Source organism: Meriones unguiculatus, chromosome 1 (genome assembly GCF_030254825.1).
Source record: "Meriones unguiculatus strain TT.TT164.6M chromosome 1, Bangor_MerUng_6.1, whole genome shotgun sequence".
Taxonomy (NCBI): domain Eukaryota; kingdom Metazoa; phylum Chordata; class Mammalia; order Rodentia; family Muridae; genus Meriones; species Meriones unguiculatus.
In genome coordinates this window covers 2,876,237-2,903,730 of record NC_083349.1, presented here as the reverse complement: position 1 = coordinate 2,903,730, position 27,494 = coordinate 2,876,237, and the positions used below count along the sequence as shown (strand labels likewise).

The 27,494-nt window shown below is 48.4% G+C and overlaps 2 protein-coding genes across 5 annotated transcripts in view; both read right to left on the bottom strand.

Annotated features, from left to right (window-relative positions):
- Sergef (secretion regulating guanine nucleotide exchange factor) overlaps positions 1-24,293 on the bottom strand; it is a 199,333-nt gene extending 175,040 nt beyond the window's left edge. For 2 of the 4 annotated variants that reach the window (XM_060378773.1, XM_060378775.1), the window contains exons 1-7: positions 24,202-24,293; positions 17,613-17,748; positions 16,340-16,495; positions 14,087-14,181; positions 8,196-8,256; positions 3,591-3,704; positions 1,250-1,312 (exon numbers count right to left, since the gene is read on the bottom strand). In XM_060378773.1, coding sequence (XP_060234756.1) covers positions 1,250-1,312; positions 3,591-3,704; positions 8,196-8,256; positions 14,087-14,181; positions 16,340-16,495; positions 17,613-17,748; positions 24,202-24,261 — 685 coding nt within the window. In that variant the 5' untranslated portion in view covers positions 24,262-24,293. Of the gene's footprint in view, positions 1-1,249; positions 1,313-3,590; positions 3,705-8,195; positions 8,257-14,086; positions 14,182-16,339; positions 16,496-17,612; positions 17,749-23,451; positions 23,544-24,201 lie in introns of those variants that run through there. The other 2 variants (XM_060378781.1, XM_060378777.1) reach the window with 2 other exon arrangements.
- On the bottom strand, positions 19,213-24,319 carry LOC110550499 (tRNA (cytidine(32)/guanosine(34)-2'-O)-methyltransferase). The gene is made up of 2 exons (XM_021640421.2): positions 24,202-24,319; positions 19,213-21,106 (listed from the first exon to the last, which is right to left on the bottom strand). Exon 2 carries the CDS (start codon positions 20,769-20,771, stop codon positions 19,782-19,784), a length of 990 nt encoding a protein of 329 aa, XP_021496096.1. The 5' UTR covers positions 20,772-21,106; positions 24,202-24,319; the 3' UTR covers positions 19,213-19,781.
- Between the last annotated feature and the right edge of the window lie 3,175 nt (positions 24,320-27,494).

Here is a 27,494-nt window from a genome sequence, read left to right as displayed (position 1 = left end):
AGGAAGGAAAGAAAGGAAGAAAGAAAGAAAGAAAGAAAGAAAGAAAGAAAGAAAGAAAGAAAGAAAGAAAAGAAAAGAAGAAAGAGAAAAAAGAAAAATGGCGATTTAATGTGAGGGAGAAAAAGACCAATGAAGTGAAACAGAAAAAATAGAAAATACATATACAGTAGACTAACCTTATAAACAGATACATGCAAATAAATAGGTAAGCGATGAGGATGAAAGATAAGTAAAACAGAAATGCAGGGAAATAGAATAGACAAACACATGGAAAGAAAACAGGGAGATAAATACACGAAGTAGACAGCTGCAGATTAATACAGGTTAATATAAAATTAAACAGTGTGACATGGGCTGGAGAGATGGCTTAGAGGTTAACAGCACTATCTGTTCTTCCAGAGGTCCTGAGTTCAATTCCCAGCAACCACATGGTGGCTCATAAGCATCTATAATGAGATCTGGTGCCCTCTTCTGGCCTGCAGACATACATGCAAGCAGAGCACTGTACACATACTAAATAAATTATTTAAAAAAAAAAACAAAAACAGTGTGACTTTATAGCAAGAAAGAGAATGTGAAAAGTTGCATTAGAAGGTGAAACAGCTAAGAAAGGTTATGTGCATCATTCACACCTGCAATCCTTGCAGTCAGAAAGCTGAGGCAGGAGAATTTCAGTAAGTTTAAGGCCAACCTGAGTTACATAGTAAATTCCATAGCCCAACCTGGGCTACAGGGAAAAACTGTCTCAAAAACAAAACATGGTCACAAACTTGCTCCCTAACACTCCAGTCAACAATAAGTCACAGTGGTACCCATATCACAGCCTAGGTGTGCAGTGAAGCATTTCCTTGAAGCTTGGGCAATGACATCCCCCATCACTGAGCAGTACATGGCTATATATAAATTTACCATTGATTTCTTGATCTGCCCATTACAATTCCCCAAAGAGGAAGTTAATCTTTTCCACCCTGTATAACTTGAGAAAACTCAGAGGATGAGCAATGAGGTGAAGTTTGAGGTTCTCCTGCTTTCTATGAACCATCACATTAAGCTCTTACAGCTACTTATAAAGTACTTTTACAGATGGGGAAATGGTCTCAAAAGGTAAAGTAATTTTGCCTAAAACTATATCAAGAGTGATACCAAACACCCACCGCAAAATTTACACCATCCCCGACTCTGCATCAGCTTCATCCCAGGCCTCGTGCCCCTATTCCAGGCCACGGGCCCCTTCAGAGCTGGTACCCACCTGTTAATGAAGCTGAGTGGGCAGATCCGGCAACAGCACACACTGCTCTAGAGTTCTCTAGGCCTGGAAGAGAAATTCGCTTGTTTTGAGCTACATTTATGCCAGAACACGCTGCATGAAGAGTGGACTCTAGGCCCAAGCTCTACCTGAGCGTGGGGAGAACCCTCCCCGTGCAGGCGAGTGTGAGCAGCAGTGCTGACAGGACGGCTGGCACCACGGGGAGGGTGATGTGAGTCCATGCACCAAGGATAGGGCTCCACAGCACTCACTGTCACCGCAGAAAGCTACAGATATGAACACAGGAAAGCCAGAGCAACACTCCAGCCGTACCGGAATGGAGCAGGACAGATCAGTGTAGATTCACATTTCTGATAGAAACAGTAGCATAGACATGAGAAAATGCTTGTGAAATGTGTGCGTGTGTTTCTGAGCTCTGCCTATTGAGGAAGGCTGAAGGCAAAAGAACTCCAACCCTCAGATCCCATCATGTGCAGACCGCCTCTGAACCTGCTTCTGTCCTCGAGTCCAGCACGTTACCTCCCTGAATTACACTGCCTTCAGCAACACAGCCTGTGGTAAGTCTGGGTATAGCCTGCAGAAAAGCATAGTTCTAGTCTGCAACTGTTTCTAGAGACTTCTGTTTGACGAAAGGCATCTCATACCTTCAAGTGTCCTGTGGAATGAAGAGAACAAGCAAACGCTCCCAGCCATTCCCACCAAGCAAGGAGTCCTAGGCCCCAGGGGCACCTGTAGTAGCAAGGTGAAGATGGGAGAATGCAAAATGGCGGGCTATGAGGGCAGGAAACTGATAAGTCATTCAAACCTACCAGAAAATTCCACCAGAAAACTGAGCTTTCATTGCAAGCAGATCCCAAACTGGCTGTTTAAACTTAAATTAATGTAATTTAATTAATTTATGTTTAATTAACTTTAATTAATAATTAATAAATTAATTAAGTTTGAATTTAAATTAAACAGTGTTGTTTTTTTTTTTAATGCCTTCTAGTTACCGGTCCTGTGCTAAAATACAGAGAACAACAATGCTCTATTTTCCCCGAGGCACAGGAGAAAACTGGTAACCATCCACACTGATGCTATCCACAGAGAGAAAGCAACGGAAGCCTGAAGGGGAGTCCTCACTGAGAAAGCCATGTCTGCACTGGACCTTGAGGAAACCACAGAGCCTTTCCAGAGAAAGAGGAAAAAGCTGAGAGTCTATCCACAGCTACAGTGTCAGGTCAGGCAGGACGACCATGTTGCTGAAACAGGAGGAGGTCTGTGAGTCCTGTGAGAGTCCACACACACACACAAACATGCGTGCACACATGCATAAATAAAGTGTAATATTTAAGTCTTTTTAAAGGCACAGCAAGTGAGCTTCAGGCCTGTGAAAGATCCTGTCTCCTAAAACAAGGTAGACAAAAGAACAACAGCCAGCTGTCCCCTGACCTCCACATTCACATGTGGGTACACACACACACACACACACACACACACAAAACAGAATAATAAGGCATGTGTGTGCCTCACTACCACTGCAGTCCCCATCCTCCCCATCCCTTCCCAGCATCCTCTAGTCTCTCCTTTGTTCCTAGCTGGGGCAGAGTAGTTAGGGGACACTTATATAGGACTTCCCATAGCAAACCCTCAGTGAACTGGGCCCAAAAGTAAGTTACAGAGAAGAGACAGACACGGAACCATACACAAAGAGAGAAAGGCCCACAGAGCATGGAGAACAGAGAGGGAGAGCTGAAGAGGACCTGAGAGCAAAAGATAGAAGAAGAGAAGAGAAGAGAAGAGAAGAGAAGAGAAGAGAAGAGAAGAGAAGAGAAGAGAAGAGAAGAGAAGAGAAGAGAAGAGAAAGGAGGGCAGCCCTTACTGAACAACTAACCACAGACAAATGAGCAAAAAAGAGGGAGAGCTGAAGAGGATCTGAGAGCAAAAGATAGAAGAAAAGAAAAGAGAAGAGAAGAGAAGAGAAGAGAAGAGAAAAGAAGAGAAGAGAAGATAAGAGAAGAGAAAAGCATTAGAAAGATCAAGAAATACCAAAAGCTTAAGGCAGGAAAGATGGCTCAGCAGTTAAGAGTACCAGCTTCTCCCTTCCAGAGGACCTGGATTTGATTCTCAGCCCCCACATGGCAGCTCACAACTATATGTTAACTCCAATGCCAGGGGATGAAACGCCCTCTCCTAGCCTCCCTGGGCATCTGGCATACAAATAGTGCACAGAATACAAGCAGGAAAAAACAAAAAAACAACCAAACAAAATAAAGTTTGAGAGAGAGACTTCTGCTTACCCATTTTCTGAAGGACAAAAACTCTGAAGAAATAAGGAGCTCACCTGTCACTCTGCTGGGTTCCTTTGCTGTCAAAAACAGCGGGAGAGTCTTCCCAGGACACAAGCGTTGTCCAGAAGATGCCAAGCCAGTCCCCCACTGGAACACGCTGCCACTCACTTCTCAGCAGAAGAGAAGGGAAAAGAGAAAATGTGCGTCAGGATTAGACTGGGCTGCCACTTGACCCTCGCTGCTGTGGGAAATTCCCAACCGGATCTCAGCCGATGTGAGCCCTACACAGGAGCTTGGCTTGCAGGGGTTACCATCAAGCCAAACACAGATCTAGTCCACAGATCTAAAACCATGGAAGAAAGTCCTGGAAAAGTCCCAGGCACTATTCCACAGCCACACCCCTGGAATGCTGCCTTTTGTTCATGGCTAACCTGAAAGGAACCTTGAAAACCACCAAGTGCACACCCCACATTTACTAGCTGAGAAAACGGAGGCCCAGAAGAGAGGCTGAGATTTAGCCAAGATCGCATGGGAAATGAGTGACAGAGAAGACACTGGAGTCCAGCTGACACTCACAGTAGTGCCTCTCTACCTTACCAACGCAAATTCAGATTCTCTCTTGTCAGTGATTACAGGACAGTATGGCAGCCATTATCTCAGTAGAATGCCTGCTTACATCTACCCGTCCACACCCCGGCAGAAGCGCAGATGAAAAAGTCTATGCATTTAGCAAATGGTCGGAGATGCGCAGCTCAGATGTGCCAGCTAATGCCAACCTCAGGCTCCTCGGGACCAGTCCACAGCAACGCAGCGCAGCAGAGGGTTGCAATAAACCAAGACAACAACCTCCTTGGCAAATAAACTGCAAGAGAAAAAGCTTTCCTGGCTACGACAGAACGATGGTTTTGTGAGGATTCTTTTTTTTTTAAGGTTTATTTATTTTATGTATATATGAGTGCTCTTTCTGCATGTACACCTGTACACCAGAAGAGGGCACCAGACCCCAGTGTAGATGGCTGTGAGCCACCCTGTGGCTGCTGGGAACTGAACTCAGGACCTCTGGAAGCGCAGCCAGTGCTCTTGACCGCTGAGCCGTCTCTCCAGCGCCTTGTAAGGGTTCTTAACCAGGATCTGGATTAGGTCTGTGTACAATAAATAGCTGACATAGCTACGATGTCTCAAATAAGAGATTTTTCCTCTTTGAAATTTTTCCCAGATATTTGTTTTTATTTTATGTGTGTTAAGTGTTTGGCCTGCATATGCCTGGTGCCTACAGAGGCTGGAAGAGGACCTCATTCCCCTGAACTGGAGCTACAGACAGCCTATGTGCTACCATGTGAAGTCTTCTGCAAGAACAGCCAGTGCTCTGAACCCATGAGTGATCTCTCCAGCCTCCTCTTTGAAATATTTTACTGTAAAATCTACACAGTGTAAAACATATCACCTTTATCATTCAAGTGTCTAACCCAGTAGCACCACACAATAACCAGGGTTTGCAGCCATTATCCTTCCAACTCTGAAACTGCTTCATCTTGCAACACTGAAGCTGACTGTACCAGGTCACTCCCCATCCCTGTCCTCCTGCCCCAGTCTCTAATTTGACTACTCATTTGAATGGAATCCCAGCATTTGTCCTTTTTATGACAATGGGGTAGGCCATTCAACATCATGTTCATCTGTGGAAGAGCCTGTCAGCAGTTCTGTACTTTTTAAGACTTGTACCATTCCCTGGTGGGGAGGAGTGAAAGGAGGAGTTAGACATGTGTGTGCATATGTATATGCCACATGTGACTTGCCCATTCACCTCTCAGTGGACACCTGAGTAGCTGTTTCTATCTCAGCTGTTGTGAAAAATGTCACTTGTAGCTGGTGTCTTTCCTTCTATAGACTGTTCACCTCTTTGCCTTCTTTTTCCTTTTTTTTTTTTTTTTTTTTTTTTTTTAATGTATTTGTTGAGCTGGGCAGCTGGTATATACCTTTAATCCCAGCACTCAGAAGGCAGAAGCAGGATCTCTGTGAGTTCTAGGCCAGCCAGGACTACACTATGACACTCATCTCAAAAGAAAGAAAAAAAGAAGTGGCTACAGTTAGCTAACAGTAACATGGCCCTTCCACACTGCTTTCCCTTGCAACGAGCACTTCTGTCTTCTACATGCACAATTAAGAGAGTGTGTAGGGCGGATAGCAGCCTCAAACAATGGTCCTCCCTCCCACCCAGATAAAAACAGCATCTTTGGTTTGCTGGCTGCGCCCACAAAGCTCAATGGCCTGTGAGCATCGGGGGGTTCTGCTCACCTCATCCACAGGGGTGCTGGATCACACACACCCAACCACGCCTGGCTTTAGGAAGGTGCACGGCATGTGCACAGCCTCCTGAGCCCCCCTTCTCCACCCCACTGCCCCAATGAGGTCTAGGAGAACAGCCTTCTATTAACAAGCCATCACAGTTCAGTAGTCACATTCCTGGACACTTACCTGACCCAGAGAAATGAAGCTTACATGCATACAAAACCCTGTCCACAGATGTTTACAGGTCATTGCAAACAGGCCGAACTGGAAGCAAGCCAGACATTGCCCAGTGGATAACTAGTTAAACCAACTGGCAGCTGCACACTGAACTTTGCCCACCTGCAACATCCCTCACCTCCAGGGTGGCTCTGTTAGGAAACAGGGCCTGTTTCAGAGGTGAGGAAAGCTAACGGGTGCCAAGGGGAAATGAGGTCAGTCCTTACAGAAGCCAGGAGGGGGCACTCTCTGCACACATGCACAGAGGAGAAGCTTGTAAGGACATAGTGAGGAAAGGCCATCTACAGCGTCACCAGACACTCATCCTGGGCTCTTAGCCTCTACAACAGTGAGAAGCTGAGTTTATGTTCTTTAAGCCACTAGGGCTGTAGTATTTTGTCACAACAGCTCTAGCGGGCTAATCCAGAACCACAGCCATACCATACTTCTCACCCCTAAAAGGAATCAGTTGTGGATACACACGCCTAAGCCAGATCTCCGGGGGTTCACGCTGTGCAGGAAAGCCAACCCCCGAAGGGTTATGCACTGCACAGGAACATCTGAAAGCATTTCAGACGTGACATCACTGACGTGGGGACAAGAATGGCTGTCAGGAGCCAGGGAAGGCTGGGGGTGGCAGGAAGTGGGTGTGGCCATTCCACAGCAGCAGGAGAAACCCTGCACCCTCACCTTAATCAGCACCAAATCCAGGATGAGCTACTGCAAAGTCAGCTCTGCAAGGTGTTACCACTGAGGGAATCTGGGAAAACAATTCGTAGGGAATCATTTTTGCTTTTAACAACTTCCTATGGATCATTTGCTTCTCCCAAAACATAAGATTTCACTTTTTAAAAACTGTATGTATGTGTATGACCATTTTTGTCTGTTCTCCATATGCATGCCTGGTACCATGGAGGCCTGAAGAGAAGGTCTCTCCTGGTACAGACGATTCTGAGCTGTTGTGTGGGTGCTGGAACCAAACCTGGATCTCCTGGAAGAGCAGCCAGTGCTCTTAACCACAGAGTCATCTCATGATCTCACTTCAAGAGAAAGTGCAAGCAGCAGTAAGCCACAGGTAACAGCCACAGGAGGTGACCGGCACAGGATGTCCTCACCTAAGTTCACCACGCTACCCTCCTTACCTCTTCGGCCCTTGCCCACCGACACCTGGACTCACACAACATGGAGAGTTGGCTGCCACAGGAGGCAAACACTGAGACACAGCCCAAGAGGAGCAAGCACAGAAATCGAAAAGGGAAGACACGGAAGGGTGAAGATTTCCCATACACCCCAAGTTGCTAATTCTTCCCCTTCCTGGTTTCTTTCCTCTGAGTACACTCTCCTGCTCCCTTCCTCTCCCCAGCACATGTTCAGGCATCACATGTATGCTCATGTGTGCATGTGCGTACAGGTGCACATAGAAGCCAGAGTTCAGCTCTGATGGTGTTCCTCAAATGTCTTCAGTTTTCAGCTGAGGTAAGGTCTCTCGTTGGTCGGAACTTCATTGAGGAGGCTAGGCTAGGTGGCCGGCGAGCTCCGGGGATCTGCCTGTCTCTACTTCTCACCTCACCACTGCTGTTCTGGAGATTTGAACTTGGATCCTCATGCTTTTGAGACAACCATAGTATATACTGAGCCTCTTTTTGAAAGGAACTCTCTATGTATAATCAACTGCTTTCTCAACTGTAGGACCCTGAAGCCAGGCCCAGAGTGCTATGTCCCTTAATGCCACCTGCCCTCCACATCCCCAAGGCTGCTGCTGGTCCCTCCGCCCACTCACGTACAGAAGACAGCTCACCTGACGCTTCTCAATCAACAAACAAAAAAATCCCGCAGGAAGGCGACCGGGCTCACTGCAGAGTCTACACTGACATCCCTATCTCTCCCGCCTCTCACAAGTGCCTCCACAACCTCTTGATGGGGTTTGAAAAAGACGCTAACTCACACCATTCTTTGGCTATGAGGACTAAATGAGAGAATCGACTTGTGAAAAATCCAGCAGCGTGTCTACAACAAAAAGAGCCAGAGAGCTCACTTCCTTCCGCCCCTGCGGAGTGAGAGCTGCAGCACCACAGGGCCCTTCCCAGCGCTCCTTCCCAGGTTCTCTCCTGGTGTTCTACTGCTCACGCGCAAGACAAAGGCGGAGTGCTCACCTGTGGTGGCTAACGCGTGCCTCAGCCCGGCGGCGACACAGGCAACTTCCTCTCTCAGGCACTGTCCAAAGAAAAGAACAAGATTTAGTCTCAGAATCGCCATCTATAAAATCTCATGTAACTCACATACAAACGCAATACTGCCTGAAGCACCCCCACACAGCATGCTCACACGTAAATGCTTCTGTATTTATGGCTCTGTGTGTGTGTGTGCGCGTGTGCGTGCGTGTGCGTGTGTGTGTGTGTATGTATGTATGTGCGTGGATGGCACGGGCCACCTTCCACTATCATTTGTCACTTCTTGCCCTGAAGCAGGGTCTCTCACTGAACTAGAAGTCCACTGTCTCAGCTGGACTGGAAGACCATCGAGCTCCCTCAGCGCTGGACTTTGAGGCATACACAGCTATGCCTAGCTTTTTAAAAATGCTTATTTTATTTTTGTACATGACTGTTCTTCCTGCATGTGTGTGTGTGCACCAAATACATGCAGGCATGGTGCCTATGACAGTCAGCAGAGGTTAGCAGATCCCATGGAACTGGAGTCACAGATCATTGTGAGCTATAGTGTGGGCACTGGAAATTGAGCCCAGGTCCTCTGCAAGAGCAACAAGTGCTCTTGGCAGCTGAGTCACCTCCCTAGCCCCTGCTGCTTGACTTTTTTTTATTTATTTATTTGTTTATTTTGTGCCCGAGTTCTGGAGATCCAAACCCAAGTCTTCATGCTTGTAAGACAAGCACTCTTACCACTGAGCCATCTCCTCAGCCCTGTAAAATAACTCTAAAAAATCATAGCATTGTACTGCCTGTCAAGGGTGGGGGACAGGGACCTCCAAAATCCTCCAGTCCAACAGTTAGTACACATTTCCTAAAAACAGCCAAATACCATATGGTTCCTGCCACACAGCTCAGCTCTGTAACATCAAACAGCAAGCATGGCTGTGTTCCAGTAAGACTTAAAGAGCAAGGTCTCTAGTCCTCCCCTCTGACCCAGTCCCCCCCACCCAAGGTGAGAAGCTCTAGTGGTCACTCAGCCCTGCCCAGTACCTGCCTCCGGAACACAGGGCTCACCACTCCCTAGGAACCTGCTCCATGCTTGCACATCTCCATGCATCTCTTTAGGTGGAGCCAAACCCAGCTGCCTTTAGCTTCTGACAAAGCTTTCCAAATATTTGAAGACAGTTGTCATGTCCTCTCTAATACATCTTGTGGCAGTTATAAAAATAGGTCCTCAAATTCCTTGATACTACTCCCTTCAAGTCTCAGAGCTCGATTGATTCCCCTCCCCTGTGTGGGCTGGACTTAGTAACACACTTCTAATGGAAAGAATAAAGGAGCAGAGTGAGTCAGAAGCAGGATGATAAAAGGCACTGAGGCCTCTTCTTAAGAAAGCCAGCTACCAGGTCTGAATAGTTGCACAAAGACGTTCACAGAGCAAGGAGCTGTGACTCCCAACGGAAGCGTCACAGGAGCTTGGCAACGGTCTGTGTTCCAGTCCAGCCCATGGAGGTTGTGTACGGAGCTAGTATATCTTTATTGCTACCTTGACCAGCTAGGGGTCCCATTCCTACCCCTCAAAAGTTATGGGATGATGCTTGCTTTAGTGGCTGTCACACTACAGTAGCTAACTACTGAAGTCCACACAGACATCCCAGTTGCAACAGTGTTGATATAAAGTTTGTGGAATGAACAATTTACCCTTGTTCATTCAAATGCTGATTTCTCTACCCCACTATCTGGTTTCAATCTGGACATTTCATTGTGATGTTTATTCTAAGCATCACCTGTCTCAAGTTTGTGTAAACATGCCACCGTTTGTTCTCTGTGTTGTCAATAAAACAACCAGCCAGTGCTGAGCAACAGAAAGATGAGGTGGGACATCCTGGTCCAGAGGGGAGGAAAAGAGAGGGAGTGAGGGAAATCAGAGAGAAAGGGATCAGCAGGAGAGGACCTGGAACCACAAGGAGAGATGAACCCGATCCACGATATGACTAAAAGCAAGTACAATGTGTAAAATCTGAATGGAAGGAAACTATGCAGGCTTGGAGGTTTAGGATGGAGTAATTATTGCCCAGCATTGTGCTCTAGGTTAATTAAATAAATCCTAGTCTCTGTGTGGTGATTTGGGTATACAGCTGGTTTAGGAATAGCCACTATTTATTGATAATCTACAACATGGCAGCTATCACTGAGTTTCCCTTCTCTGGATATGTTCTGGTTCCTCCTGCCCCTGTGACCTCATCTATCCCAGGCTGGCATCATACTTGCTACATAGCCAAGGATAACCTTGAACATCTGATCCTCCTGCCTCTACCTCCCAAGTGCTGGGATTTAATGAATGAACCACCATGTTCATGAAAGGAATAAAAGCCAGGGCTTTCTGGATGCTGTGCAAACACTCCACCACCTGAGCTAAATCCCTGGCCCTCAGTCACTCTCTTTTCAAGAAACAGTATAGAGGGTGAGTCTTACTGACCTTTGTGCTCAGATCCTGTACATCAGTATACAAGGGAATCCATCACACGGATACAGCTTCTGGCCTCCCTTAGAGACTACCGACAGTCAAGTCCCAGTTGCATCATCTTTGGGCAGAATAAAAGCTGACTGCTAATACAGTTGTGTAGATGGTTTTTTAAACTCATCTTCTTTCCTGCCCTCCTTTGTTTCTCTAAAAATAACCAGTGGGCCAGGTCCCTCTCTGTGTTCTACCCGTGTGTCCCCGCTCCTCTCCAGCACTTCACCTTTTCCTCACAGTCCAGTCTGACCACCTGCTGGCAGCAACCCGTTGTCTACGCTTTCATACCCACGTCCATGCTGTTCCTTTGCCCTGGAATGGTTGTCTTCTGCTCTGTATTCTCCTATCCCAAGCCAGGGAAACCTCAGCTCAACCCTAGCTGAGCCTCCTGCTCGGCAGGTGTCCAGTCCTCCTTCTAGACTATACGAGCATCTATCGTAGTTGTAGCATGACGTGGCACTGCTTATAATTATCGTGTGCGCTAAATTATAAATCTCTCAGGTACTAAGACAAGTTCTAACCACCTCTCTTCCTACACCACAAATGAAGCCTCTGCCACGTCTCACTCTGGTATGCGTCTCCCATTGCTCTATAGGAAACAGCCCATCAAAGCGTTCTAGTTACCGACTGTCATCCAGCATATTTTAACCATTGTTCCTTCCTGTCTTTTTTAATTACATCAAATATAATTAAACTAAATTAATTATAACATATGTAGGTTTTATAAGGTCACCTATTTGCACCCGGGAGTTACAGTGAGGACCCAGAGCTCTGTAGAACTAGACTTGTATGGAGGCCTTGGGAACCAACCCCCAAATTAACAGGCCACAGGGCAGCAACTGAACATAACATGACAGAAGCAGACCCAAACTCTCCAATGAAAGTACATCTCCCACTCCTCATCAGTTTAGGGATTAGATGGCAGCAAGGGGATTGGGGGGGGAGGAACTGGGGGGGAGGGAGTATCAAGGGGGTGGAAGTTGAGGCAATAAAACTCATTCTTGATTTCAATGTATTTTCTGAAATTCTTCCTTATTCCCATCAGGACCACATTCAATATTATGCTTTCCCCCAACACACACACTTTACACAAACTAGGGTCACATGGGAAAAGGGAACCACAGTTGAGGGACTCCTCCAGAAGACTGGCCTGTAGGCAAGTCTGTGGGACAAGTCTGGTTAACGGTTGATATGGGAAGGCTTAGCCACTGTGAGTGGTGGCACGTCGGGGCAGTGGGTCCTGGACAGTAAAGAAAGGCAACAGAATATGAAGCTGAAAGCAAGCCCAGAAGCAGTGTTCCTCCAAGTCTCTGCGTCAGCTCCTGCCCCAGGCTCCTGTCTTAAGTTTGACCTTGACCGCCCTCGGGAATCACATGTGGCTTGGGAGTTGTAACATGAAATAAACTCTTTTCTCCCTAAGTTGTTGGTGGTGGTGGTGGTGGTTTGGGGGTGGGGGGTCGAGACAGGGTTTCTCTGTGTAGCCTTGGCTGTCCTGGACTTGTAGACCAGGCTGGTCTTTAACTCACAGAGATCCTCCTGCCTCAGCCTCCCTGAGTGCTGGGATTACAGGCTTTTGCACCACCTCACCTGACTTCCCTAAATTGTTTATGATCATGATGTTAATCACAGCAACAGAAAGCAAAGTAGAACACACATAAATTTTACACACCTTTTACAAATGTGGGCCATCATAAAAAGAACTCTAAACAAAAGCCAAGTCCTGCTTCCCACCCACTGTCCACCATGGTCACTGATACATGTGGGTACGGAACACTTGCATTTGATTAGATTCAAAGCAACCAGCAAAACATGCACAGAGTTCAGAGCCTCCGCACAAAATAACACATGGGAAAGACCTTACTCACAGATGTTACATTTATGTGCATATAAACAGCAATGGCTGGCACAGATTAAACCAGTTTTCAGGCCTCTAAAACTAAGTGGCATGTGGTGATACATCTGCTACCACAGCTGTGGGAAGTAGAGGCAGGGGATCAGGACAAGTCCTCTCCTAGTTTTGCAACATGTTTGAGGGTAATCTGGGCCAAATGAGACTCCATTTAAAAAAGTCAAGAGGCTAGAGAGATGGCTTAGTGGTGAAGTATGCATTGACTGCTCTTCCAGAGAACCTGGGTTCAGTTCCCAGCACCCACATGGCCGCTCACAACTGTCTATAATCTCGTTTCCAATATCCAATGCTGCCTTCTGGCCTCCATGGTACACAGACATATACACAGGCAAAACATCCATATACATAAAATAAAATTTTAAATGTCATTAAATTACTTTTACATATATATATGAAATATATATGTATATACACACATGCTGCATGGAGACATTCAAAAGACTACATGTTATACACTTACATTTATGTGAAATGGCTAGGACACATAACTCCACATAAAAGGTAGACTAGCAGCCACCAGGGCCTGGGGGAGACAGAAGGCCCTGCTACTGAGCGTAGAGTTCCTTTTATCCATGATGCAAATGTCGTAGAATTAGATAATAACAATGGAGGCTACCTCCAAGAACATACTGAAAAACACTGAAGTATGAATTGCAAAGGAGTAAATTCAATGTATCTGAACCATGTCTCAATAAGGTTACTATTTAAAAGATTAACTTCAGCTGTTTACTTGCTTTTAAGTGGAACTTGTATGATATTTCTGCAGGACAGTCCTGGAGTACCATTTGCTGAATCTACTTTTTTTCTAATCTGTGTGTGTGTGTGTGTGTGTGTGTGTGTGTGCGTGCGCGTGTGTGGTGGGTGGGCGTGTTTGGTGGATGTGTGTGAATGTTTATGTCTGTAAACATGGGCATGTACCTTCACATGCATGTGAGGTCAGAGGGTACCGTCAAGCACTGGTCCAACCCTTCCACTCGGTCTCAGACAAGATCTCTCTCTGGTTGGTTGCCACTTCGTATGCCAGGCTAGCTGGCCTGGGAACATCTAGGCAGTCTCCTGCCTCAGCTTCTCAGCTTCTCACCAGAGCACCAGGACTATGGACGTGTGTTAATGTGCCCAGCTTTAAATGGATTCTGGAGATCCAAACCAAGCCTTCATGGCTGCAGGGCAAGTGCTTTATCGATAAGCAATCTCCCCAGACCCCGAGGCAAATCACATCCGTTTGGACTGTAACACAGTTCCCATGACTAACAGTGCACACAAGAGGTGCATTTTATAATGTGCATGAAGAGCAGATTTTCACCCAGCATCCATGCCCTCAAACTGATTTTTAACAGAACTTATTTTCAACTCAAGTTCTACATTTCCATGTTCTTCAAGGACCTGCCTAGCCTGTCATTATGGGTGAAGATAAACAGAACAGCCTAGAAACAGCAGGACACAATAAGCTAAAACTGGGATTGTCCTCACCTCAATGGCCCGGGGAACCACACACTTGCGAGGGCCGTGCGGGACACCTAACTGGCCAAAGGCGTTGGATCCACATGACAGAACTTGACCTTTTTCTGCAAAATACAAGCACTCAGATTACAAACAAAGTAAGACCTCTGTGACTGACGGGGAAACAGGGAGGAGAAAAGGCAGGTCCCATGCCCCAAAGCCTTTTATCTCTCCAGACTGAATATTTTAGGGACTACCCTCCACACTGTGTTCTTCATGGAGACCACCGTGAAGAGCAGTCAGCCCGGGGCCAGGAACTGGAGTGAGGGAACTGAAGGGAATACTTACTCCCCACTTCCCATGTTTCCCCACAACAAATTCTGTGCACTGTGATATTCTGGGTCTTTTTCCTCCCTGCCCAATCACCTCAAGAGTCCGGGGAGAAGGACAGGACATGTATGGCCTGGCACAGTAAGAGTTCCCCTGTGAGACAGGTCCAGGGTCTGGAGGGCAAATGTGCACCAGAGGAAAGTTAGAGCCACTTGGCTTCATAATAAACCCAGTCCTCCAAGTTAGCCTTTATCCATAATACCTGGCAGTCTGACTTCCAACTGATACCTTTGTCACACTGGTTGCAATGTGATGGGAAACACACATTGTTTCCTTCTGCCTCCTATGACCTTTATAGGAGGCCATAATAGGTACTTCGCAAGTGATAACTAGCCGTGAAATTCTTCATCTAGAAGATTTCTTTCTTCGGAGCTAAGCTAACCAGGGCTTGCGCATGCTCTACAAGCTGCCTCCCCAGCCCGTCTGGGGTCTGATAATTACTGTCAAACTGGACACATATGGAACGCCTCTGCAAAAGAGAAACGGTGACAGCTGAGGACTCAAATATGGGACAACAGCTCACGAGAGATGACGGGGCTGTTCTGGAGCAGGAGCCATCAGGCACTGCATAGTGTGGCAAATATGATGAAGGCAGCAGACACAGGGAGAAGCTATATGCAATAAGGCTTGGGACTTAAGAGGCACAAGCTACAGATGGTCCTTCAAACCCAAACTGGCCAGCCAGAAAGGACAAAGTTGAACAGAGAAATTAGGTGACAAGAGTAACAATGACAGCTACTTCCAAGAGAATTACTCAGCCACATCATACCACCTGTCTTCACAGACACCGTGTTTTTTTAAGGGGAGACCGAGAAATAACTCAGCGGTAGAGCCCACGCCTAGCCCACGTGAGGCACGGGGTTTGATCCTCAGCAACGTGACCACGGAAGGCCCTCGGGGGAAAGGGCTGCCCCCATTACTGTGAAATCCATCTCCCTCATCATTGCCTACTGCTGGCTAACTTGTTGCTGTTGTTGGTTATTTGTGAATCAACACGTTGTGCACCCCAACCCCACTCATCTCATCTCCTCATCCCTTTGTATCTGCCCTCCACCCCTGCAACCTCCCCACCACCCAAAAGAAAATAAAACGTAAAAATGGGGCTGGGGGCCGGGAGGGTGAGGGTTGGGAGGGTATCTCTCCCGCAGCCATGTCACTTCACCACAGATGAGGGCTGGCTAGTGTTATATCAACTTGACACAAGTCATTGGAGAGGAGGGAACCTCAGCTGAAAAAATGCCAACATAAGATCCAGCTGTAATCATTGTCTTAATCAATGATTAATGGGGGAGGGCCCAATCCATTGTGGGTGATGCCGTCTCTGGCTGGTGGTCCTGGTTTCTGTAAGAAAGTAGACTAAGCAAAACAGTAAGTAACAACCCTCCATGGCCTCTCCATCAGCTCCGGCCTCCAGGAACCTGCCCTGCTTGGGTTCCTGTCCTGACCTCCTTCAGTGGTGATGAACAGCAATGTGGAAGCAAAAGCCAAATAAATCCTTTTCTCCCCAAGTTGTTTTTGGTCATGGTGTTTCCTCACAGCAACAGACTCTACAATACCTAGCACATGACCCATAATAAGTCTTATTGGCACTCCTGGCCACTTAGGCCAGGCACGCAGGTTTTCATGAACTTTTGGGACTAGAAATGACCACCTCAAAAATCTAGTCCATCCTCCAATATCTGACAGACTTATTCTAGCCTGGTCTCTTTCATAGTTAAAATTCTCCTTGTTAACAGGTACCCTGCAATTTCCAGACACAACCATAGAGAACACTTGTGGTTTCAGGGTGAGGGGATTGTTTTTTCTTTAAAAGCACAGAGGCTTTTAGTCAGGGTCCCCACTGCACGGCTTTCACACAAAGCCTTGGCGATATTTACCCAGAAGTGAATTTACCTGTGAGCATGATGGTGAAATCCCAGCCACAGGCCACCTGTCGGATGGGACAAGCAACGAGAGGCTTGCAGATGGTAAAACACAGCACTTCCTCTGTGTGACCAAGCCCCAGCTGCCCATCTTTATTCAGGCCACAAACAAAAAGACCTCCTCCATCTGCAAAACACAAAGCTTCCTGTCAGCATGCACAGGAGAATCACAACTGCCAAAGCAAGAAAGAGCCACGTGAATTAGTTGGCGCTACAGACAAAAGGCTTCTTGCCCATGTTAATGTTATCAACTGATGTATACTAATCAAAGGCACCAGGCCCTTACATCTAATGTATAAACGGAAACTCTCCGCTCTGTAACCGGTGCCAACTGACCAGTAAAATGGAGCACCTACTATCACAAGAAAGCCAAATCAGGGTTGGAGAGATGGCTCAGAGGTTAAGAACACCGGCTGTTTACCCAAAGGTCCTGAGTTCAATTCCCAGCAACCACACAATGGCTCATTAACCATCTACAGTGAAATCTGGTCTCTTCTTCTGGTGTGCAAGCATGCATGCAGGCAGAATGCTATATAAAAAAATAAAAATAAATCTTTTTAAAAAAATAAAAAAGAAAGCCAACATCAACTCAATACTTAGAATGTACCAGAAGCTGTGTCAAGAGGTGAACATGCAAGCCCTTTCCACGCATGCCTAGGACCCATATTTTGAAGAGCCCATAGGAACAGCTTAATTTTAGATTGTTTTAAGGTGATTTTAATGTGACAATAATTCATATATAATATAAACTCCATCCTTGGACATAGTTACATTGTATCAGTATTGCTGTATAATTTTTATCATATCTTTACAAATAGAGAAAGGGCTCCATGAAGACATGAACAAAGACCTGTAAAAGCCCTAATACAGCCCTGAAAGTACCGAGTTTATCTGCTGTTCTTAAGCCCATGGGACAGGTGAAGAGAAAATTGAGCATGCTGGTTAGCTCTTACTATCAAACCTGACACAGCCTAGAGTCACCTGAGGGAGAGTCCTGATGAGAAATCATCTAGATCAGGTTAATGAACACATCTGTGCATTATGGGGTAAGGAGAGGGACCATCAAAGAACTCAGAAGTTCAAGCTCTGAGGAGCCACAATTCCCTTAATGGTTATTTGGCTGTCTCACAAAAAGCAAATACTGCTGTCTGAGAAATACAAAAGACTAAAGGATGGCAAGGTAGCATCCAAGGGAAAATTCTCAATACAAAAGTGAGTGGCTATCCATGTGTGAAGAGAAGTACCTGTGACAGCTGCGGAATGGCCCCCTCCTCCTGTGACACTCCTGATACACCCAGGTCTACAGAAGTCACTCAGTCGCTGGGGCATAAACACATCTTCCTTATGCCCAAGGCCAAGTTGCCCGTAGCTATTTGCACCCTAGGGATAAAATACAACATGGATGAAAAGCCCAACTGTCAGCATCCATCAGTCCCCTCTCCCAACAAGTTCTCAGAGCCTGACATTTCACACACCCATTCTTAGGAGGCTATCTTGCACAATCTGTGTTGAGAAACCAGCCCCATCTGTGAGCACCGTGATTTCTATTTCAGAGGACTCCTTGGCATCCACAAGCACTTGTCTCACCTTTCCCTTCAGCATATAACCCTGCTCTCGTTGCTTTTGTGTCTGGTATACAACCCTGCTCTGGTCTCTTTTGTGTTGCTGTGAGGAAAAGGGACCAAAATTGATTTAGGGAAGGTGTTGGGATCAGTAAGCAGGCACTTCTATGGCCAGCTCCAAGGGACCTGATAGACCGGTTATCAGGCAGTTGTGAAGACACCCTAACCACCTGAAATTACCTGCGCATGCCCTTGATCACCCTATAAGAGAACTGGAGCCCTCCCCTCTTTCTCTCTCTTCTTCCTCTTCCGCTCCGATTCTCTCTCTCTTCTTCTCCTCTCCTCTCTCTCTCCCTTTCTCTGTCTCTGCTCCCCTTAATAAACCTCCCACGTGGAACCGATCTCGTGGTGTGATTTGTGGACCCGCGTGTAACCTTCACATTCGCACGTTTCCTAACAGAAGGGCTTATTTCAGCTTACACTTCCAGGTCATAGTCCATCACTGAGAGAAGTCAGGGTAGGAACTCAAGCAGAAGCATGAAGAACACTACCAGCGACTCACTCTCTGGCTCTCTCTGCTAACTTCCTTATACACTCCAGACCCGCAAGCCACCACATTGGACTGGACCCTCCACATCAATCTCCAATCAAGATAATGCTCACAGGCATGCTAAGGAAACAATCCGACTGAGGCCTTCACTTGACATTTCTCTTTCCAGACGAGTCTATGCTGTGTCACACAGACAATAAAAACCAACCAAGACTAAACTGCCTTGGGGAGTCAGCCCAAGGATCCCCTGTAATAAAAGCTAATTATCTAGGAAAGCTGGGAAGAGAAAAAATTAGGGGTGGAGCTGGGGGTGGGGGGAAACTAGCCGTAAACACTGCGGAATTAGTTCTTCTCCCCTCCCCATCCTCACTAAGAAGCAGGCAATGACTTCCTGTGTTTACTCAGCTAGCTAAGGATGCTGGGTCCCTAACAGGAAGCATCATTTCATCTATCCAGGGCCAAGACCTAGACAACGGTCTCTAAAGGACCTTTTCAAATACAGTGTTTGACAACTCCAAGAGTGAGCTCCCTTGTAGATACACACTATCAGGTCCACATCCGGTGGAGGTGTGTGGGTGCGGCAAAGTGATGCAGTGCTTGCCTAGCATGTACATCCCAGCACTGGGAAGAAAAGGTCTCTAATCTTAAACCCCTACAGCTAGGTTACCTACGCAGACCCAGAAACGAATTCAGCATATATACAAGTATGTGTCACAAAGATGCTGTAAAGACTAGGGCAATATCCATTTAATGAAATAGTGACATCTCTGCCATCAAAGGTACAAACACAATAGAGGACAGACAGTGTAAGGCGCCTAATGCCCAGTATGTTCAAGGGTTTCAGTTTGTCAGTTCAGTTACACAGAAGGAATAGTGAATCCACAAGGAGAATCTTCTTAATAATTCAAAAATTCTTTTTTTGGTGGGAGGGCTTTTACTATTTTGGTTTATTGTCAATATTTGTAGCTGGGAATGAAGCAAAACTTGAGTTACTGTGAAGATGTACCACTTTCCTCCATCAAGCTGGTGTTGGTGGAGCCCTGCTGTTTAACCCATGGTAAAACCCTGCTTTGGCGGGAACTCCTGGACTGTTCAGGGTGCACCAGCAGAGGTTCAGGGAAGAGGCATCCCTCCTGCAGCTCCACACTTCTTTACTTTGAGTTGTTGCAAACTCCCACTCCAGGCTTATCTTCTCAGGCTCCATAGATGATATCTGCAACGAACGCCAGCTTCTGGTTTTCCAGGAGGGCAGCGGCTTCTAAGCTGTTCTAGTGTGGCTGTTACTGAAAACCCTTCACCTGTTAGGGCGAGCAATTCCTTTCATTGTCTTCTACCTCGGGGGCCAGCGGGGTATGGCACTGAGAGATGGCCAGAGGCTGGGGCAACTGGTCTACTCTGCTGCTGCAGCATTCCTGGGGGAGGAGCTCCTTGGCCAGCTGTCCATGCTTCTTCAACCTGCAGGCCTCCTGGTATGGGGGTGCGATGGGGGGCTGTGTGGGCGGAGTATACTTGTACTCGGAGCCATCTTCTAGATCCAGAGGGTAACTGCGGTCCGAATCGTAGGCGCTGAGGTCGCCACAGGTCACAAAGGGCACAATAACGCGGCTGGGACCATCTAGCTGGTTGAAATCTGAGTTGTAGGCGTGGTCCAGCAGGGGTCTGGTCAGGTCTGGGAGGAAGCCCTCAGGAGGGTCATAGCCCTGACAGACAGCAAAGGCCTCGATGCTGGAGTTGCGGCTGCTCTTGGGCTTGGCACAGAGCACACTGGAGAAGAAGATGCGAAGCTGGCTGTAAAGCAGGGTCACGTCGCGGCCTCGGAAAATCTTGGCTACAAAGCAGCCGCCCAGCTTCAAGACATGCGTAGCAATGTTGAGAGCAGCCAGCAGAAGCTGGGCCTGCATGTACTCATCGACATCGTGGAGGCCAGTGACGTCAGGAGCGCCATCACACACTACCAGGTCGGCAGGGCAGCCCTCGAAGTGCCGAATGATCTCCTTGGCGGTAGAAAGCTGAGTGATGTCCCCCTGGATCTGGGTCACTCCTGGGAGTGGAGCCATGGCCTGCAGGTCCACAGCCACCACCTGACTAGAACCCTGGCTGCCAATCTTCTGGCTCAGCACCTGGCTCCAGCTGCCGGGGGCTGCACACAGGTCAACAGCTCGCTGCACACCTCGGAAGAGCTGGAACTCCTCATCCAGCTGAAGGAGCTTGAAGGCACTCCGGGCCCGCCAGCCGTTCTCCTTGGCCAGGCGGTAGTAGACGTCTCGTTTATCCTTTGAGGTCCGCCCCATCTCGCTGCTGGCAGGCAGTGCGCTGGTGTGCCCCGTAAGGGTAAGCCGGGGAGTGGGTGCCAGCTACCTCGGCTTGTGAATACGGAAGGAGCTGATCACCAGCCTCGAGAAGACCGTGCAGACTGCTGAGAAACGGCAGAGCTCCAGCTGGTGTTCGACCCGATGGCCTGTCCCGCGTGCCCACAGGTTGTCGCCACGTGGTGAACTTTGCACTGTAAAACACTTAAGTTCCAAGGAGTCCAGACCAGAGCAGACCGCTTCAGAAATTCTTATCTCTTCAAGATTCTCTTCCCAAGATGTTTCTTTTGAAGGTGAGTGGTGGAGCCATTTAAATGCTGTTTTGAGGGCACATGAATGAGAACAGGTGATTTAGAACAGCCAAGGCATGAATACAAAACACTCACTTAGCTAAATCCTCCCACCTGCTGGGAATCTTCAGCCGCCTCAAGCGGCAGGGCTCCAAGATGGAAAACGAGCTTTAGGAGGGGCACAGCTCACCAAGGCCTCAGGAGCAACGGAGCTCCAACTAAGTCCTCTGCACGACAGGCCTTTAATCCTCATAGCTAAGGAGCACTGGATTCATTTCACAGATGAGGAAACTGAGGCCCGGGGAGACCCAAGTAACGATCCACAGTCACACAACTGAGTGAGCGACTTAGAAGTCGCTTCTTTTGTCAGCTCCTACTTTTTCATAAGAAAATAAGGATGTGTGGAACCAGCCCAGAGGTTAAGCCACATGACTCCAAACCACTGGTTTTCAAAATGTGGTTTGCGGCCCCTTTTGCAAACCTCTATCTCCAAAAATATTTACATTACAATCTGTAACCACGGCAAAATTACAGTTAGGAAGCAGCACCAAAATAACGTTCTGGTTGGGGTCAGTACATGAAGAGTGTACTAAAGGGTCGCAGTGTCGGGAAGGCGGGGAAGCACGGCTCCAGCCCACTTCCCGCCCCCACCACTTTACCCCCTCTCGTCTTCTCGGCCCATGGCCCTCCAGTGTGCGCTGCTTACTGGACCAGGATACCTGCTCTCCTAGGAAGCCACCACCATGAAGGCAGGGCTACGTCTTCCTCACAGCCATTCTCCTAAACCTGAAACTGCGCTGGCCAAGTGTGGGTGTCGGGCACAAGTCTCTCCACCCTGCAAAGGTCAAATGCAACACTGTTGGACAGAGGGAAGCCGAGAGGATACTCTGCAGTTTCCATCCAATCTAGCCGCCTCAGGACCACACGTGCAGGCTGCTGAATGCCTGAGGAAGAAGCCAGACCAGAGCAATCCCAGGTTCATGCTAAGGACCAATTTCAATACCAATTTCTCTAGTGCAGCAAGAGGCTCTAAAGCCAGGACAATGCCGAGTAAAGGAAATTTTAATACCCCATGACAACTGTGTATACCTTCCTTCTTTACAAAGGACCCAGACACAGCAAACACACACACGCTACCCCAGCAGGCCTCCCAGAACACTAGTCAAGCAACGTTCAGCACTGTTTCTGTCTCTGTCCACTCAAGGCCACATCTGAAAGGCCTTTTCTGTCAGGTATTTTTTTCCTCTGTCCACAGTCTCCCAGCTGGAAAATGACACACAACAACACATCCAGTTACTAATGCTGCTCCCAACTCAACAAAGACACACACGCGCACACATGCCCCTTGTGAGGGATGAACTGTGCTCCTCTACAATGTCTGTGTTGAAGCCCTAGCCTCTGACATATCACAGAGCAACTATTTGGAGACCCGACCTTTAAAGAGGTAATTAAGGTTAAAGGATGAGACCACAGGGTGGGGCCTAACCCAGTCTGTCTGGTCTCCTCCTAAAACACCAAGGACACCAATATACAAAGACACTGCCACCTGAGGCCTCAGAGAAACCAAAAGTGTCCACACCTTCATCTTGGACTTGCAGCCTCCAGCACTGGGAGAAAATACATGTCTGTTGTTTAAGAACCCAGCCTGAGGCTGGAGAGGTGTCTCAGGGTTAAGAGCACTGGCTGTTCTTCCAAAGGACCGGGGTGCAACTCCCAGCACCCACATGACAACTCACAACTGTCTGTAACTCCAGTTCCAGGAAATCTGATACCCTCACACAGACATACATGGAGTCAAAACACCAATGTACGTAAAATAAAAATGTAAAAACCCAGCCTGTGGAGTCTGTCACGGCAGCAGAAGTCAACTAATACGTGCACCCTGATTATGCAGCAGGAAAAACCCCAGCAGGCCTCCAAGCACACTAGTCAAGAGAGGTCCAGCCCTGTGTCTGTCTCTGTCCGTTCAAAGCCACATCTGAAAGGCTTTTTCCTGTCCAAAGAGGCAGCAGTCTGCCCGCTGGAAAATGGCAACACATTCTGTTACTAACCCCGCCCCCAGCTCAAGCGCTACCTCCAGGCGCTGAGCCAGCCAGGCCACGCCACGCCACGCCATGCTCTCCCTTCTGACAGCCTAACACTCAACAAGTGAAAGGTATGCGGATAAACACTAATTTTGGCAGAAACATAGGTGTTATGGACTCCGCACAGGCATTGGAACACCTTTACATCTATTTCCCAAACGTTAACACATGGCTGTGCACATACGTACTCATTCATTCATTCTTCAGTCAACAAATATCTCACCGAGGTGTACAAGATGACAGGCACAAAAAGAGAGACAGTGTGGACACCACTGTTTCAGTACTCACCGCTCTCAGAAAACCTCCACTGTAGCCAAGGAGACTGCCTTTAACAAAGCATTCTTTCCTTTACAATTGTGCGATTTAATACCAAGAACTGCAACACCTCGCATGCGCTTGCTGCCATCCATGCCCCCCACAAAGGAGCTTCCTCTCCAGTCACGCCTTAGGGATGACCTCGGTTCTCTCACAGCTCAGGATCAAAAAAAAACGAGCGAGTCCAGACTCTCACGCCCCCAGAAAAGATCCAGGCACAGCATAGTAACAGCACATACGCAGGGTCTGCGCCGCACGCAGCCACACTCCACGGGCCTCACATCCAAGGGACGCTCCCCAGGGTAATGGCGCTGGAACGGAGCCTTCCACCCTCCAGGCAAAAGGAAGGCTCGATGACACAGGTGGCCCCACGTGCTCTGAGGCCGAGCTATCTTTTCTCTACCCAGCCTCCACACTGTCTTCCCAGGCGCTCTGGCGGCCAAGGGCTTTCCCAGAAGGGACGCTCTGCCTTGGAGATAGAGTCCCCCCGAAGTACCCCGGTGCCTCCGATCCTCATCCCACAGCTCCCAGCGGCCCCTCGGGCCCCACCGGGAGACCCTCTCTCCGCACCCTCCTTCCTGCCCGCAGGCCCAGGGTACTCCAACCGGGGACCGCGGCTTAGGCCTCCGCCTCCCGGCTCCCCGGCCACCCACGCAGACGCCGGGCGCTCCCGGGTCTCTGCGCCCCTTAGCCGCTGCCCAAGCCCGGGGCGAAGCCACGTACCCAGGTGAAGAGCGCGGCCGCCGTGGAGACAGCCTGCGACGGGCCGCCCTCGAGCGCCATGCACACGCTCCGCCGGGGCTTCCGGGAGAGCAGGCGCGGGGCGGGGCGGGGCCTCGGGGACGCGGGGCGGGGCGGGGGCCTCGGAGGGGAGGAGCGGGGCCGCGGGGCGCGGGGCGGGGCCTCGGAGGCCGGGGAGCGGGCGCGGCCCGCGGGGCGGGGCCTGGGTAAATGTAGGGACCTGGCGGGGCCGGCGGGCCGGAGCTGGGTGTAGCTAGGGACAGTTCCGCTCCGGGAGCTCAGGAATTCAGCCAAAGCCTTGTTAGACCGCATCTCGCGGTCTCCGTAATTTCGCACCACGCTCAGTAATCCAGAAAGCTCACCTCGTGTCCGCCCCAAGCTGGCCAGAGCGGCTGACCTAACAAGGAAGTCACCAGGTTTTGGGGGAGGGAGCTGAGGGTGGAAAGGGTCCTGTCCTGTGTCTTCCTGGTCCTCTTCGCTGTGCGTTTGGGAGTCTTGGGTGGCGGTGCTCGCTTCTACGCCCAGGCCCGGCCGCACAGCTGGGGCTGGCTATTGTCTGCTGTGCCCCTGCGCTCTCCCTGCCCTCCGCAACCCCGCACTGCCTGGACTAATTCTGATCACCAGTATGGGTAATTCTCATTCAAGATAGATTTTCATCTCATGCGGCTTTTTATCGATGTTGTCATAATGTGGGTGGGAGTTAAATAGTGCAATGGAATTCGGAATCTGGAGGGGGTCTAGATGGTGTCACATTTACGGCAATGATCTGCATTCGTAGCTCTGGCCCCTCTGCAGACAGGCTCGGGGCCTCGTCGCCCTGCCCTCCTGGGCCCTCGCTTTGGAAAATGTCTCAGGGAAGCTGCTGTAGGTCTCGCCTGCTCATGCGCTCCTAGCACTGGCTGGTTGTTGCTGGACTTTGTGAAGGCAGCCCCTGGTCTTTTCTCCTCCGGGCTGTGGCGTCTTGAGAAGGTGGGTGGCGGTGCTTAGAAATACGCAGACAAGTCAGGCAAAGCTGCTCTTCCTCTCCCGCGTGGTGTTTGCAGATCTGCTGATGTTTTGACCACTTCTTTCAAGCCTGGTGTAATAGGATGTCACGGTAGGGTGGAGTAGGATCCTCTCTCCTTTTCAGCAATTCCCAAAGCAATTGATGCCAATGATTCACACGTTATACAGTAAGGTGGATTTGTGTGGGTGGGTCTTGTGCATGCTGTCACAATCTCTGTGCTTTCCAGCCAAAATCCCAGCACTGAGAAGTGGGCACAAAGTCCCAGCCCTAACCAAAAAGCTATTTGCGATTGATACTTCATGAAAAAGAGAAAACCAGTTTTCCCCAATGGAGTGAATTAGGTTTATCACCCACACTCCTGGGTAGGCCGCATGCTCAGGAACAACACAAAACAGACTCCATGTTTCATGTAGGGTGCTGCTGCTGCTGTCCTTGCTATGACTTGGTGTTTTGGGTTTGTTTTTTTGTTTGGTTTGGTTTGGTTTGGTTTGGTTTTTGTCTTTTCAGGGTTTTGTTGTTTTTTTGTTTTTTAGTTTTTCTTTTTTGTTGGAAGAAAACATGAAGGAGGTGAGGAGGAACTGGAAGGACTTGGGGTGGGGAAAGAATATGATAAAAATATATTGCATAAAAATTAATAATGTTTAAATATAACAAAAAGTAAAGTGAGGTGAGAGAAGCCAAAGCAGAACTTGTGAAGAAATCTACGTAGAAATCTGCGAAGGTCCCTAAAAGATGAGGGAGGCTGAAAGGGATCCTTGGTCCCTGTTACCAGTGTGACTGTGTGATGTGAGTCCCAGCCATCTCAAGCCCGAGGAAAGATGTTGCAGTCAGAACTAAGAGACCATTTGGATTGGAGGATGCTTGGCTCATGATAAGAAATACAGTGCTAGCCACCAGGCAGGGCTGATAGCTGGTGGAGAGAGCCTGGACTATGGGAGGTCTGTCAAAGTCAGCATGAGCAAATTGGCAGAGACTTAGACTCTGATACCCATGGGATAGATGTCACCAGATTCCCAGAGAGTGATGGAGGTGAAGGAAAGGGCTCAATCAGAGGAGAAGCCACCATTGAGAAATGCTGAAGCCTGTAACACCCTCCCCCCAGGAGAGTGAACTGATATTAACATGTAGTGAGAGCAGAAAGGGCTGCTGCCAACTCAGCCCAACAAACACTCCTTTCTGCTACCTGCTCCTCAGGCCCTCAAGGGGACCAAGCGCCCAGTGAGTGGGTGAGGGCTGTGAGGAAATAAAGAAACCAATGAACTTTAGTCTCAGTCCTGAAGGAGGAAGAAGACTCTGACCTTAAAATTTGATGTTTCCATTGCATAGTACAGGATTTCCTTATGTGGTGCTTCCCATGGAATCCCAGGCACTACACAAACTAGGAGAGAATTCTAACCCTGAATACATCCCCAGTGCTGACTGCACCTTTATAACACTGGCATGAGCACGGAGAGGTGCCCTGAGGGTTCACAGAAGGCGAAAAGAAGAGCTGCTTACGGCTGGTGCTGCTTTTTCCCCCTCTGTATTCTGTTTCTTTATTGAAAATGATATTTATATGCATTTTTATTAATTACATTTCATTCACTTTGTATTCCAGCTGTAGCTCCCTTCCCCCATCCCTTCCCATCCCACCCTCCCTCCCTCCCTCTTCTCCTATGCCCCTTGTTGGTGCTACTTTTTAACTCTATTGTTTCTTATGCCTCTACCTCCCTTCTCTGTCCCAATCCCTTCCAACACTAGGTAGGAGAGAAAGTTTAGTGGGGACAAGGGGTGTAGTTCACTTTAGCTATTTCCTGCTGTTTAGGGTTGTTGGGCTCCTTGGAGCAAGTCCAATCTTTGTTTCAGGAGATCTCCAACTTCTCTTCAACAACTACCAGGAGCAGGAGGGGGAGCAGCAGCGGTGTTCTCCTTTCTCAGAGGCCTCCCATTGCCCCCAACACTCTCTGGGCCCTGGCATTTATTCTCTATCAGAGTCCTCAGAATTAAACTATCTACAACTGACAAAGAGCCCACATGCGGCAAATAGTTTGCTGCTGTGGACAATCTGAATCAGCACCATATCCCACACCTGGGATTAAAACATAACTGAGTTTTTAAAGACACCAAACTTCCCACTACAACTTACAGAAACACATTTATTAAAACTTGGGAGGGGAGGTGGTTTGAATGGGAAACATCCCCCCCATAGACTCTGGTGTTTGAGCACTTGGTCTCCACTTGGGGGCGCTGTTGGGGGAGTCATGAAGCTGACAGCCCAAGGCTTACTTTT